General features: G+C 37.8%; 1 protein-coding gene across 1 annotated transcript; it reads left to right on the top strand.

Moving 5' to 3' along the window:
• On the top strand, nt 8206-15358 carry LOC18777086. Its single transcript, XM_007210360.2, has 9 exons — nt 8206-8384; nt 8884-8928; nt 9133-10350; nt 10678-12040; nt 12663-12942; nt 13235-13342; nt 13429-13707; nt 14450-14593; nt 14761-15358. The coding sequence occupies exons 3-9, from the start codon at nt 9150-9152 to the stop codon at nt 14947-14949; spliced, it is 3564 nt and encodes a 1187-aa protein (XP_007210422.1). The 5' UTR covers nt 8206-8384; nt 8884-8928; nt 9133-9149; the 3' UTR covers nt 14950-15358.

Below are 15792 nucleotides of genomic sequence, written 5' to 3' on the forward strand. Positions count from 1 at the left end.
GTCCATGTCCTTGCTGTTTGATTATTCTCAGATTTTCCATCCTTGGAATTGAATGTTGTGATTCATATAATGATGTTCCATTGTGAATTTCTTTTTTTGTTTCAAGGTAGATGAAAATCAATGTAGTCAAAATTCACTAACGTTGGCTTACTTGATAGTTGGTGGTAAGTTGGTATCAATGTAGTAAATTGCAATTACTAAGCAACAATAACGTGCTACAAACTCACAAACACATATGAACATATGTTGTGTTTTATGAATCTCATTCAACGTACACTTGTCATTTTTGGTCTAAAAAAATTGTAAACTTTATCATGTGACATGTCTTTTAATTTTTTTTTGGTTGGGAAAGATGCTTTATTTTAGAAACATCATAAGAGTGTACAAATGATAGGATGAAAACATTCGCAAACCCAACGTGAGAGTCAAGAACAAGAGCGTGATCTTAAAAAAGACTCACGACCTGAATCAATCACGATGAAACAAAGAAACAAAGAAACAAATCGGAGCTCCGCAATGTCAGAATACAATTCAACATCAATTGGAACTCGATGATACAATAAGTGTGGCCTCATTAAAACCTTGTCTTAAAAAACACTAAACCACAGAAAAAAGAGTCAAGAAAAAAGAGTACCACTACATCACAACCAAGGTCTAAAATATCAATGGTATTGGAAATATCGGTAGTCCAAAAACATGGAAATTTTAATGAAAATATCGGGATATTATCGACATCGATAAAAATTAAATAAAAACCACGGAAATTGTAGAGAAAACTTGAATTTTTTTATATAATATATATATATATATATATATTATGTAATGTTACAGGCATATCAGGAGCTACGACGTAAGCTTAGTGGACGGCTATACAACTTGCCCATGACGGTGGAGCCGAGCGGCGGGTTGGGTACTTGTTTGTCGACTGATAGGATCAAGTTCCTATCAACTAGTGAATTTGGACATAAAAGAAAATTAGGGAAAGTGATCTCTTCGAGGGGATCAAACCTCCAAAGCATAAAACTCTATTTCTTTTGCTTAGCATAATCACCATACTTGCAAGCCACAGAGGCTGATGAGGAAGTCCACAAGTTGCTTGTAAAGTATACGTTCACTATTTCAAACACAGCCATCCACGATCGACGATACAGAACAAATTAGATTATATTAGATATATTTAGCATGGAGTGTACAATACGGTTTTTGTCAATTTATTTTCCCTTTACTAGTCTCCCAAGCTAGTTTTTGAACGATTGCAATTGAAGTTAGTGTACGAATCAAGTATCAAAGAAAGAGCTTTTTGTGATTGAAGCAGTCCATTCTTCAACTTGATTGTAATTTCAGTAAAATTGCTTGCTTTATCTTTGAATCCATCTATCTACGTAATTTCAGTAAAAAAGAAAGTGTTTGCAGTTTCTGTCTCAACCTCTTCAACATATTCTTCCTCCTCAACTACGAGATCAGGGTTGATGTTTAAGATAGACTTCACTGAACTGTAGAAGCGGAAGGCACAAACCTTACCTTGGGGTCTGGAAAATTGGAAACACCCTTCATGAGTGCAAAATTGTAAATAAGTCGTGATGTCAGCTTTACACTCTCATCCTAAAGAGCAAGCGAATAATTGAATGAGATAAACCAGATTCACCAACACTTCAACAAATGGATTCTAAGACATGCTTTTAGACTCAACCATAAGAGTAGGCATAGGCCTTGGCTTCTTTCAATTGCTTAGCAGACATGTGATAGCAATGTGCCTATTTATTCATCTAAACCAACTAAATGAAGAACCATTTTGATTTCATAACTAGGACAAAGATCAGATCCCCAAATGAGAAACAATCAGAAATGAACAATTTTAACCAACGACACAGAAATCCAACTTACAAAGGTCAAGATTTCTTAAAAATATTTTGCAAGCAGGACCCACCAGTCATTTATAAATGTTGGAGACCATTTAAAAAGTGAACAAGATCATGAATGCACAAAGACCTTAATTCTGCGAAAACCTTCATATATGTCACATTTCTGTAAGTGTAGGGGAAGAAGTCTAGAACATACCTCAGCGTTCTTTACTACTCTCTCCTGGAGCTCCTTGATGATTGGATACCTTGGGTTAATCACAAGTATCCTATTGCCACGCATGCATGCTTGCTTGCTAGCATCTGATAAAGTCTGAGACTGCATGATCTTCTCCATGTTTGCACTCCAACCAAAATTTGATGTCACAGCCACATCATAAATGGCTGAGCAGTCTTCCACCATTTAGTGAGTTCCTTGTATGATTCCTTGAGTTCTTTGTCTTTATAGTCCACCAAGTATTTCATCAGATGTACATCAACTGGATTTGTGAAGAAAATAACATGCATCAATAGATATAAAAAGGTAAATAGAGAGACAAAAAAAGGCCTTACTCATGACTCAAATAGAACAAGTAGGAAAGTAACAAACAACCCTATTTAAACAAGTGCAAGCATTGAATATCTTTTATATGTACCTCATAACTTTCCTTCTTAAGCCACTCAATGAAGGGACATTTTTCCAATTGTTCCTTGCTGGCTCCAGTAATGTAATATATGTCCTTCTGCCCAGATTTCATCCTACTGATCTCGTGAAGTCAATTTTCCATCTGACTTGGTGCTGCTAGAGAGTTCAAAGTTCGTCATTCAACCCCATAAAGGCAGTATAAGGACGTCTAAACATAGATAGTACAATAAAATATGTTTACCTTTCAAATCTTTAGGAGTTTTGCCAAACGATTCATGTTAGCCGCATCTTCAATGACACCAAGTTTAATGGACTAGTCGGATTCATTCCAGAATCTAGTATATCGGCCTCTCTTCCAATCATCATCACTGGATTTTTCAACCTCTGTTTTCACATCAAAATTCAACACAAGGCAAAAGTGAACAATTAATGCAAACTTAGTAACTCTCCCTCCAAGTTAGCTTTACTAACTTTTACAAAAACAGCAAAACATGAAGCTTAAGTTGTTGGTTTTCAAGGGATGGTATTAATGCATGCAGTAAACATGACATCAACGTACTATATAACAACTCGTACGCTTCGATTGAATATTGTTGTCGAGTCTTTACTTACTTAGGATTTTGGTTCCTTATTTAATTAGAATTTTGGTTACTTACCAATTATTATTTAGTCCTATTGTAATAGAGATTTATTTCCTATTATAATTTAGATATATTTCCTATTTTATTTAGGGTTAACACATCTTTGTACTTGTATAAATACCTCTATGTTGGAGAAGAATAATAATATGAGTGAATCTGAGCATAACTAAATATTTTTACCCTACTTTATTTGACATGGTATCAGAGCCAGGTTGCTAACCTGTGATATCCTCTGACAAATTGAGAATCGTTGGCGTTCCTTATTCCTAACCCATCATGGGTTTTCACCTTACTGTAAATCTCCGTTTCTCCTTTCCTTAATAATCAACATATATTTATTCTGTCTTAGCCATAACAGCACCTTTCTGCAATTTTACCCTTATCTCTATCCTTGTCGTGTTTATGTTAAGTGATTACCTTTATTTTTCTCTACCTATGCCAGCTGTTGCCTTTTTCTCTTACTTTTCATCTCTTTATGAGCTTACTTTCAGTTAAAATCAGATTGAGCCCATGTTAGTTTCAGTCTCTTGCGCTCACCGCCGAGCCTCTCTTTTAAATGTATACCATATGGGCAACATGCCCCTTGGCCATTGATGGCCTGATCTCTTTCCTCCGCAAGCCTCGTCACCGCTCACCGAGCCATCTCAAATCTCCAAGCCTCGTCACCGCTCGCCGAGCCTTCTCCTAGCTGGCCTTTGTCTCTCTGTTTATTTAGGTGTTACTTTCTCCAAATCTCGACTCTCATACATCGTCGGATTTGAGGGGGAGTGACACTATTGCTCATCTATTCCATTGCAATTCACTTACTTATCTATCATGGCTGATTGTCCATGCATGTTTCTCAAGTACCACTGATCATATGGCTCTATCGACCCATTCTCTTCAGAGGGAGAGGGAGAGTGAAGAGAAGTTGTCTCTATTGTTGCTGCTACCATAGTTGTTTGCCTTGCCTTGTCTTGCTGGTGCTAGTGCCTTATATTGCTCTTGTTGGTGCCAGTGCCTTGTGTTGCTCTTGCTGCTGTCATTTTTGTTGTCTCTTGTTGTGGACATTATTGTTGTTGCTTCTATCGTGCTCATGTCCTTGCTGGTGTGTTTCCATTGTGGTCACGCCCGTTGACCTTGCCTTTGCTCTTGACTTTTTTTGCCTTACCTTACTTTATTTTTTCGAGGTTTGGCTTTACCTTGCCTTACCCTATTTTTTAGGGTTTGGTTTCTACAATATCTGCTGTTGTACTCACATGGTTTATGTGTTCTGCCTTACCTATTGCCGTGCTCACAGAATTTCTGTGTTCTGCCTTTTATGCTGCCGTGCTCACCGGGGTTCTTTGTTTTGCCTTATTTACTGCCGTGTTCACAGGGTTTCTGTATTCTGCCTTATCTATTTCTGTGCTCACAGGGCTTCTGTGTTCTGCCTTACTTATTGTCGTGCTCACAGGATTTCTATGTTCTGCCTTACCTACTGCCGTGTTCACATAATTTCTGTGTTATACTTTTATGTGTTCTTCTATGTGCCCTATTTTTTAGAGTTTGCTCTTGTGTTTCCGCTGCGAACTTTGCTTTAGTTTGTCACTTGTTTCACTCGTGGTTGACAAAAAAACCTTCTCTACAATTGGTGCTTCTCAAGTACGGTGTTCTGTGGCTCGCTTGTCAAGTTGGGCGTGCGAAATATCTTTGCCCAACTTGATGGGAGTGTTGGCGAGTCCTTACTTACTTAGGATTTTGGTTCTTTATTTAATTAAAATTTTGATTACTTATCAATTATTATTTAGTCCTATTGTAATAGAGATTTATTTCCTATTGTAATTTAGATATATTTTTTATTTTATTTAGGGTTAATGTAATGACCCAAACCTAAAAATTCATATTTAATTAGTAATTTATTATGGGGAAAGACAATTTTGCCCTTGGAATAATTTATTAATGAAAAGTTGACTTTTTGACCGAAAAGGAATTTGACAATTCCACATACACCGTTGCGTAGAGCACGACGAAATGAGTTTATAGACACGAAGTGGGCTCGAATCGGAGTTTTAACGAAGAAATTACGGTTAAAATATCATGAGAGGCAAAATGGTCATTTGAAAAATCAGATTTTAAACCCTCACTCTCTCTCTCTTCTCCCTCAGTTTTCCTCTCTCGCTCTCTCTCTCTCTCTCTCTCTCTCTCTCTCTCTCTCTCTCTCTCTCTCTCTCTCTCTCTCCCGTCGAGCGACTTTCTCCTCCTCCGATTCGTTGTTGTGACGTCGTTGCCGCCACAGAGCACCACCGGCCACGAGACCGGTCTTGTTCGAACCCCCACCGCCTCCTCTTCCCTCTCCGATCACTTTCAGCCCGTGGAACTGCCGGCGCTGGCCGAAAACTGCAGAAAACCAATCGGTTTAGACAAAAACTTCAACCCGCTCATTCTCCTTCAATTCTTCTATAAATTTATCGAGTAAGGCACCCGGGCACCAGTTGACCCGCAGGAGGGACCTTCAAGAGGTCCAGCGAGCTCGAACTACCAGTGAGTGGACTCTTTGTTTTTATAAATGAATTTAAGCAGTTCAATTTTAGTTATAAGCTGTTTTATTCTGTTAAATATTTTATGTTGCATGCTGCCGAGTGAAATCTCCTTTAAAGAATATAGAAAAAGATATTCTCGTTAATTATCAGATAAATGGCAGCAGAATTTTAAAGGTTACAGGAATTCAGTTATCCAGTAGATTTTCTTCAGAAATTTTATATTTTCCTAAATCACCTTGTACCCAGAGATTAAATGTTGCATTCGGATTATATTGGTTGCCTTCGGTTTAGTCAGCATGCTTGACAGTTGCCCCACGAGTTCCTTGGTACTCAAACTCGTGTGGAGCGAGTAATGCGGATAAAGGTGGACTACGATCCCCTGAATCCTGCGAGTTGCGGCTCGGACTGACCTCGTGTCACTGAGACCTGCGAGTATGTGTCACCCATGGTGATACAAGGAATTGACGGAAATAAAGGGTACACCTAGGTGATAGTTTTAAACTGTTTTCAAAAGTAATGTTGACCATGAATATGATTGGTTTGTATACATGTATAAGTATATACGTGCATGGATTTCAGAAATAAAGAGAATCAGTTAGTTTGTATAACTGTTTTTACAGTGGGGTTAGTATGTTCATATGCTATTTTCTAAACTTTGTTTTGGGTCCACTCACCCTTTTGTTGTTTTGCGCCCCCAGGCAGTAGACGTGCACATGAATTCACCACCGGGCCGTTTTCCATCTTCCGCACCTTTTCTTTGATGTAGGATTTTTGTTTTGTAAAAGGATTAACTCATTTGTAAATTCTTAGTAGTTGCTCTGATGTTTTGCCCTAGACTGAGACTGGAACTGTTGGAATGTATATATATGTATGCTGGCAGTTGGTTGTATATATATACTTATTTTGGCATGTGTAAATGATTTGGTATTGAGCCAATTACAAGGGAAACTCTGCCGGTTTTTCGGTAGACGTCAACCTTGTTATTTTATCATGTTTTGTATAGAAGGGTAAATAGGTCATTTGTGCCCGACATTCGCCAGGTGTTGGACACGTACAGGGTTCGGCTCGGATTCCAAAGTGGAATTTGGATTGGGTTTTGTCAGTTAACACATCTTTGTACTTGTATAAATACCTCTATATTGAAGAAGAATAATAATATAAGTGAATCTGAGCATAACTAAATATTTTTATCCTACTTTATTTGACAAATACTTCCAGAATAGCAGAAGGAAACTGCTTGCAAATATTAACAAGAAGCAATAATATGCGCACCATACTGTTCTTGTCTTTGTCACTCATCAGGATTTTCCTCAGCAAGTTTACAGATCATATCAAGGGCTTTCCGAATGAGCTTCTTCTTAATTGCCTTCAAAATGCTGTGTTGTTGAAGCATTTCTTATGATACATTGAGTGGCAAGGTGTCAGAATCGACAAGACCCTGATCATAAGATCATCAATGTAAAAACCAGTTTTGGCTCAAAAGATCATCAATCTATCAAAAGAAATCACCAAAATAGGCTTTTTATTCAAAATGCCCCAGTGAACTTATTCACTAACTTAAAAAGAAAAGACGAGAAGAGAGGAGGGGGAGAATGGGCAGTGATACTTTTTTCTCCTCCCTTCTCCGTAGAGTTTTCCTTTAGGATTCACAAATGGAGAGAACGATTAGAGTTTCATATAATAGCTGTGGCATATATTTAAAAGACTATTTGGTTAAATATAGTTACAATTTGGCTTTCAAATAACTATATTCAATTAAAAGACAATTACCAATTTGGGTTAAGAAAGCAATTTTTCCTATTCAAATAAATTGTAATAAATGATCCCTACTCACTTGTTAGGATGTTAGCTAAAAAAAGAAATATAGTTACTTGTTAAGCTATTGGACCAAAAAAAGAACATTAATTATTTACTAGGTTGTAAAAAACGAAAGGTGTAAGTTAGATTAGGACTCAAAATTATTAAACAATATGCTAAAATATTAAAACTATGAGAGAATATTTGTTTGTGGGAATTTTCTGTGTATTCTTTTCCTTGTAGGAGGTCATATTTATAATACAATGAAACCTGAATGGGCAAGTAAATAATAAATTCCTAAATCTATTTAGAGTAGGAAATCAGGAATTAAAGTAAATCAATTACAATTATAATAGGAATTCTTGGTGTGTAAGGAAAGTAAGTCAATATTCACAAGTCACGCCAACACTCCCCCTCACGTTGGTGCATAGATGTCGTCAATGCCCAACTGATCCAGTGAATTGTGGAATGCTTTACTGGAAATCGCCTTTGTCAAAATATCCGCCAATTGATCCTCGGATTTCACTATTTTAATATCAACACAATATTTTTCGATGTTTGTTTTCAAATTCACTTTGTGCCATTACAAGTTTATTATTATTTGTATTTATGGTGTATATTGGGAAATTAGGCTACAAATAATACTACCTAAATTCCACCGGATCAAATGGTAGACGCAAAAGCAGGAGAAAGGCCGAGAGGGGTAAAAAAGTAAGAAAATTGAATTATTATTATTATTATTATTATATTTTGGTCGTGAAAATGAGAATAGACTGAATAGTGAATATATTCAAGTTATTCCAAGAGCATCAAAAAGAACTAAAACTAAAACGAAGCTTTGGACCACCACCACCTCAATTCAGGAGACCACGCCCCCAAAAGCCTCCACAGAGAAGAAACAAAAGGAAAAGAAGAAAATAAGCAGCGCCAGCAGCAACCGGCCCACTCCCATTACCACCAGGTGCCTCTCTTCTGTTCCTCCGTCGCTTTATTATATCTAACCCTTCTTTGTATTTTTCAGTTTTAAGCTATTTTGTCCCCTTCTTCGATACCCAGAAAATCATTTTGCCCAAAATAACACGAAAAATTAAAAATCAGATCTTGAGTTTCTCTGGCCTAGAAATAGAGTTGTGTTGGGCTCCAACGGCTATGAAACTTTCGTGAAAATCAAATCCCACTCCCCAAACTAATAAATCCGTTGGGATTTTGAGGGTTTCTAAATTTTCAATCTATGGATTTGGGAGCCGCAACCTGCTTGTAAGTCACGGATCCACGTTGAAAATGCGTCGTTTTGAGACGGAGAGTCGGGCCGGCACGCTCTTGTGGTGGATTTCACAACTTGGTTTTACATTTCTTTGAGAGAAAAACAATGGTTTTGCTTTGCTTAGTTGCTCATAAAATGTGGGAAAAAGGAAATTAAATATTTGATGTTTTGAATGTTGGATTTTCCCATTCTTCAGGACACTAGAAGACAAAATGCCGCCAGTCTTTGAGCCTAATACGAGGTAACTTCGTCATTATATTTGGACGAAATAATACCTACTTCATTTTCTTTGTATATACATACTTGAAAACCTGGTTTTTCATTTTCTTAGCAAAAATGGGGCAAACTGGAAGATGGGTTTTTGACTCTTTGTTGTTGTTGGATGAGCTTTTTGTTAATGGATGTTCTCAGGTTTGGTGGGTGATTTTTTGATGCATGTTTGTAGGTTTTAGGAGGCTGAAAATGGGGGACTCAAACTCCGTTGACGTGATTCTGGACTTTCTGCGGAAGAATAGGTTTTCAAGAGCTGAGGCAGCTCTTCGCAGTGAGCTCAGTAATCGTCCTGATTTGAATGGTTTCCTTCAGAAGCTTACTCTTGAAGAGAAGGACTTGGGTAATTCGTTGGAAGCTGAAAATGGGGACAAATTGGTGGTGGAAAATCAAGGGTTGGGGTCTAGGAATGGTGGTGAAGTTTCTAAGGAACTTATAGTGAAAGAGATAGAGTATGGAACTGGTAGAAATGGGTCTGAAATCAAATGGAAAAATACTGCTTCTATTGGGGAGCGGAATAAAACTATTGATGTGGCTGGGACAAATCACAAGAGCTTCGCATTCTCTAAAGGTTTAGAGGACACAGTGCTTGATTTATATTCATGGAAGGTCAATCCTAGCAATGGACCTGCAGAACCTTGTCAAAATGATGGAGATGGTAGTATCAATAACTACCCACAGCCTCAGATATCCCACCAATCAAGGAATCATACAGCTGAGGTTCCTGATTCGGGTAAAGCCATTGTGAAATATGGAGAAGAGATTCTCTTCTCTGGTGAAAAGAAAACTTCTTGGGCTGGAAGTACTAGCAAAGCTAATGTGGAATTGAAGTACGACAGAACCCAAACAAGTGAACCTAAGGAACTTGACCAACAACTTAAGACAAGTACCTCATTCTTCAAAGAAAACGTAGCAGATAATCCATGGTCAAGAATTGAAGAACCTTCAAATTCACCTTCAGAGATGTGGAAAGATTGTTCTGTCAAGACGGTATTTCCATTCTCCAAGGGGGACGTGCCAACAAGTTATGATAGTGCTTCCGCTTCTGACAAAAAAGAAGGAAAGAGAAAAGCTGAGTTGGCTGATATTAGGGCAACAATAAAGGATCAGGTTGATGAGGTGGGAAGAGCTTTATACTTAAGCAAGTCACAAGGCAGTTCCGAGCAAAATACCATCAGTAGCTTAGTTTTTCCTATTCTTTCTGAGAATCAAAAGGAAGAGTTCCCTAGGCTACCGCCTGTCAAACTCAAGTCAGAGGACAAACCATTGAATATTAATTGGGAGGAAAAGTTTGAGCGAGATGTACCTGGCTCAAAACTCAGCGCTGCTGACAATGCTCTTCTTATTGGGTCATATTTGGATGTCCCTATTGGACAAGAAATCAATTCTTCAGGTTAGTTTTGATAAATTTGATAGAGCATTTTATGCTCACCTAATATTTTTAATTTTAAGTAGCAATTGCAGTAGTCAGTTTATTGTCTGGGCTTTCAGGACTTCTACTCATTGCAGACACTTTTATCCTAATAGGCTTCTCAGCTATTTCATGTTTCTGTTGCAATCATGCTTGATTTTGTCTGCTCAATTTCAGTAGAGATTCTCTTCAATAGGCCTCAAGTTTTTGAATTTCTGAAGTTCTTCAGGGTCAAACTCTGTTGCCACTTGATATTGGTTATTTTGGTACGTCAAGTCTCTGATTTCTTGTTTTAAAATTATTGTTCAGGTGGAAAAAGGAATGTAGGAGGAGGCAGTTGGCTGTCTGTAAGTCAGGGGATTGCAGAGGATACATCTGATCTAGTTTCTGGTTTTGCTACTGTTGGTGATGGATTGAGTGAATCTGTTGACTATCCAAACGAGTATTGGGACTCTGATGAATATGATGATGATGATGATGTGGGATACATGAGACAGCCTATTGAAGATGAGGCCTGGTTTCTGGCCCATGAAATCGATTACCCAAGTGACAATGAAAAGGGAACAGGGCATGGGAGTGTTCCGGATCCACAGGAAAGAGGTCCCACCAAAGATGAGGATGATGACCAATCTTTTGCTGAGGAGGATTCTTACTTTTCTGGTGAGCGGTACTTTCAAGCGAAAAATGTTGAACCAATTGTAACTTCAGATGATCCTATAGGACTAACAGTGACTGAATTGTATGGGAGGAGTGATGAGAATGATTTAATAGCTCAATATGATGGACAGTTGATGGATGAAGAGGAACTTAATTTGATGCGTGCAGAACCTGTCTGGCAGGGCTTCGTCACTCAGACTAATGAACTCATCATGTTAGGGGATGGGAAAGTTCTGAATGAGTGTGGAAGGCCACGTCTAGATGATGTTTGTGTGGATGATGATCAGCTTGGTTCAGTAAGATCAATAGGTGTGGGAATCAATAGTGATGCTGCTGATATTGGCAGTGAAGTACGGGAAAGTTTGGTTGGAGGCAGTAGTGAAGGGGATCTAGAATACTTTCGAGACCATGATGTAGGAATTGGTGGGCCCCGGAAGCATCATCATGAATCAGATAAGAAAAACATTGATAGATCTAACAAGGACAAAAAGAAAACTAGTAAACATGAGGCAAATAAATATATAGTTGAGACTGATACGGGTGTAGTAAGACAGAAGAAAAATCATACAGAAGGGGTATTTTCATTCCCTCCACCACTTAGAGATGGACAGTTGGTGCAGGCAAGCTCTAGTAAATCTTTATGGTCAAACAACTGCAATGCTGTTGTCGCTGATGAAACTGATGACTGTATGGTGGGTTCTGACAACATGCTCACTTCATGGAGGCAGAAAAGTAATGATTCCTCACCTAGAATGAGTTCTAGGGACGAAAATAATGCTAATGCTGTTAGATCCACAAACTCTACTCCCTCAACACTCTCTAATTATGCTTATGCCGAGAGAGAGCATGCCAAGCAAGAAGAAGAAGATAAAATTGCTGCTGTTAGGGAAGAAGATACAGGAGCATCACTTGAGGATGAAGAGGCAGCTGCTGTGCAAGAGCAAGTAAGGCAAATAAAGGCTCAAGAGGAAGAGTTTGAGACCTTCAACCTCAAGATTGTGCATAGAAAAAACAGGTATGTCTTCACCTATGCACTAATCTCAAATATAAATTAATCGATCATGGTTCTTTATGGGAGAATTGTGCTTGGGCATAGGATGGTTCTGTTTACACCAATGGTAAATTTAAAAAGTTCTGAAAACTATTGAAGCTGCTGTACTGTTATTTTAGGTTGTTTTCTTGAAGAAAATAATTGTATAGTAATGCATCTATCCGTAATAATGAAGATTTTGCAGCTATCTATCTATGCCACGGTTTCCCTAAATCTTAAACCCGTGTTCTTTCCTCTCCTCTTTGTTTATCTTTTTATCATTTTAACCTAATAAAAAGAAATCATCCCATCTGCTTGAGCTTCTTGATCTGCTAATTGTACAACCAGTTACTTGACTGCAACTACCCCCTTTTTTATTGGGGATAAGAAACGTGAATATTTATAAAAAATAAAACAATCCTTTTTTCTTTTGTTGTGTCATGTGGATTATTAATCGATTAGTGAGACCTCTTTTAGATGGACTATAATCTCTCAGCTTTTTCTTATATGTGCTGCTGCTTTGAAGCTCTTCTTTGCCATTTATACTGTCGTGGGTTACTTAACTTGCTTCTGGTAGACTATTTGAACTCATGTTTTTATTGCACAGAACTGGCTTTGAAGAGGACAAAAATTTTCATGTTGTGTTGAATTCTGTGATAGCCGGGCGCTATCATGTCACCGAATATCTTGGATCAGCTGCTTTCAGCAAAGCAATACAAGCTCATGATCTGCATACAGGCATGGATGTTTGTGTGAAAATTATAAAGAACAACAAAGATTTCTTTGATCAGAGTCTTGATGAGATAAAGCTTCTCAAATACGTCAATAAGCATGATCCTGGTGACAAGTACCACATTCTACGTTTGTACGATTACTTCTATTATCGAGTAAGGGAATGTACAATTTTGATACTTATCTTGTTTGGTTTTGAGCTTTTATAATATTTTGGCATAGATTTTTGTTTAATACGTGCACCTTTGCTAGATTTGAATAACTTGTCTTTCATTGTCTTGTGTACCTGTGACCCCTATGCTTTGGGGCAGTGCCTTTCTGCTAGCATGGAGAGGGCAACACTTGAAAGTTTTGTATATGGCTTATTGATCTTGTTTATGAAATGATGCATTGCATATTAATCTGAAATGAATGATAACTTGATTTGCATTCAACTTTATTTTGTAGGAACATCTGTTGATAGTATGTGAACTTCTCAAAGCAAACTTGTATGAATTTCATAAGTTTAATCGGGAGTCAGGAGGGGAGGTCTACTTCACAATGCCAAGACTGCAGGTTTGTTGGGTTCCATTTTCTACTTGACGACCATTAGCTTTATGCCTTGCTGGCGTTTAAACTTTGCTGATTTTTTTTTTTGGCAGTCGATTACGATTCAGTGTCTAGAGGCGCTTAAGTTTTTGCATGGCCTTGGCCTGATACATTGTGACTTGAAGCCTGAGAATATACTGGTGAAAAGCTACAGTAGGTGTGAGGTGAAAGTCATTGATCTTGGGAGTAGTTGCTTTGAGACAGATCATCTCTGCTCCTATGTTCAGTCTAGATCATATCGTGCTCCTGAGGTTATCTTGGGACTTCCATATGATAAGAAGATAGATATATGGTCACTTGGCTGCATCTTGGCCGAACTTTGTACTGGCAATGTAAGCTATGCATCTAGATATACTTGTGATCAGATTTCTGTTTTTATTGTCATTTTAATTCTGTTTTCTTGTCTTCTACTCTTCTTATTCTCTTTTGGTGAGTAGTTACAAACAAGATAAAACTAAAAAGAATATTTTTGACTTTGTTTGCTTATTAGCAAACAACACAATTATCTGTTATTTGTGATCTGTTAATATTAAGCTCTAACCTGACTGCTAGTTGAAGTAAATCCCAGCTTCTGTACAAACTGGTTTACATGTTTGCGTCCGTGTGCCTGTACGTAAAGTAGCGACTATCATTGATTGACTAATTGTTATCATTCTGTATTAATGCCCTTGTTAAGTTTCCATTCATCCACAAATTCATTTTAGTGGAGGTAGACATGAAAATTGTAACATGGATTCGTGAGATTGTGTTTTGATATATTACAAAACAAAAACAAAAAAGTGTGCTTTTAATATATTGTTTTACAGACTTGTCTAGTCAATGATTTAGCACCAAATTCAATGTCATCTACAACTGAGTGCCTGAATAGAAAATCTGGAATTTACCTGGTTAGATGACATTAGCTCTGTTGTGGTAGTCTTCTAGTATGCTGTTTGGAATATATTACTACCTGATGTTTATATATGCAATTTTTAAATTTTTTAAAATTTCCATTGGATCAACTACTCAACTTTTCTGAAAACCAAAAATTTATGATACTGGTGCTAAATGTAGAAGTGAACTTGCTTTTTCTAGGTGCTCTTCCAGAATGATTCACCTGCAACTTTACTTGCACGGGTGATGGGAATCATTTGCCCCATTGATCAAAGTATGCTAGCCAAAGGACGTGATACATATAAATACTTCACAAAAAATCACATGCTTTATGAACGGAATCAGGTAACCTATATGGTTTTGAGTTAATTACTTAATTTTTCTCTTAAATCTTTGGAAACTTAACACGTCACCATTCTCTGATTTTTGTGTGTAGTATTTTGTATAAACACTGTTAATGCTGGATTTATTTATTTTTCTGATAAGCGGTGCTATTCTCCTCTGTTCTTCAGGAAACTAACAGACTGGAATATCTGATACCGAAAAAGACATCCTTGAGGCACCGGCTGCCAATGGGAGACCAAGGCTTCATTGACTTTGTTGCTCATCTGCTTGAGATAAACCCGAAGAAGCGGCCTTCTGCATCTGAAGCTCTGAAGCACCCGTGGCTATCATATCCTTATGAACCCATATCATCTTGAAGACTTGAACCATCTGAGAAGTTTCTTGGTAAAGAGAACATAGTGCAGTTGCACTTGCATTTTGGAGTTTTGGGCGTCTAATTGTGAAGAGGCTTCATTTGATTCGTAATCGGAATGAGTTATCCATTTGAAGGAGATTATGGCCCTTAACACTGCTGCACAATGAATGCGTTGAAAGGTGTGTTTGGGACGGTTTGATTATGGCCCTTTCGTTCCTTCCCCTTTACCAAGTTGTATTCCAATTAGCTGTAATCAAGAATGTAATTTTGCACGCACTGTATTCTTAGGTTCTTCTTTCTTCGCTTTGTTTGTTCTGATGGAAGGGGAATCTTGAAATCTTGTTGTACATGATTGTGTGATATTCTTTTAGGTAATTTAGTAATATCTTGTGAAATAGTTGCTTGTCCAATTTTGGTTTAGCCCGTGAGCGTGACGAGACTGCTGCATTGTACCGTTTGGTTTTTGGTTTTCTTTTCAATTCCAAGGAAAGACATGGTAGGATATCCAAATTTCCTGGTGATGTTGAGATAATGAAGGTTTCAATTCTTTCATTTTGTCTTTAGGGCGTAAAGAATGAGGACTTAAGGGGCATGCACGAGTTTTTGCAACTGCTTGCATGGCGTTCACTGGTCCTTTCGTCTTCCGTTTACCTTCTTAAAACATTTTTAGATAGCTCAAACGAGTTGCAGTGCAGCAATTGTTTAATGGCAATGTCATCATGTCCTCACAAACTATGCAGAATGTTTTGCAGTTAAACCTTACTTACGTGTTAATCAAGAGAGAAGAAAGAGAATGACATGAATGGCTTGTTTGAGAGAAGGGAACGACCGATAGAACTGCTTA

The sequence above is a fragment of the Prunus persica genome, chromosome G5 (assembly GCF_000346465.2).
Source record: "Prunus persica cultivar Lovell chromosome G5, Prunus_persica_NCBIv2, whole genome shotgun sequence".
Classification (NCBI taxonomy): domain Eukaryota; kingdom Viridiplantae; phylum Streptophyta; class Magnoliopsida; order Rosales; family Rosaceae; genus Prunus; species Prunus persica.

What these genes read in the sequence shown, in the direction of transcription:
- LOC18777086 (XM_007210360.2), top strand. Translation starts at nt 9,150, where the DNA reads ATGGGGGACTCAAACTCCGTTGACGTGATTCTGGACTTTCTGCGGAAG. An exon ending in ACGATTACTTCTATTATCGA is followed by an intron (nt 12,943 to 13,234) that starts GTAAGGGAATGT and finishes TTTATTTTGTAG; the next exon opens with GAACATCTGTTGATAGTATG. An exon ending in TCACAATGCCAAGACTGCAG is followed by an intron (nt 13,343 to 13,428) that starts GTTTGTTGGGTT and finishes TTTTTTTGGCAG; the next exon opens with TCGATTACGATTCAGTGTCT.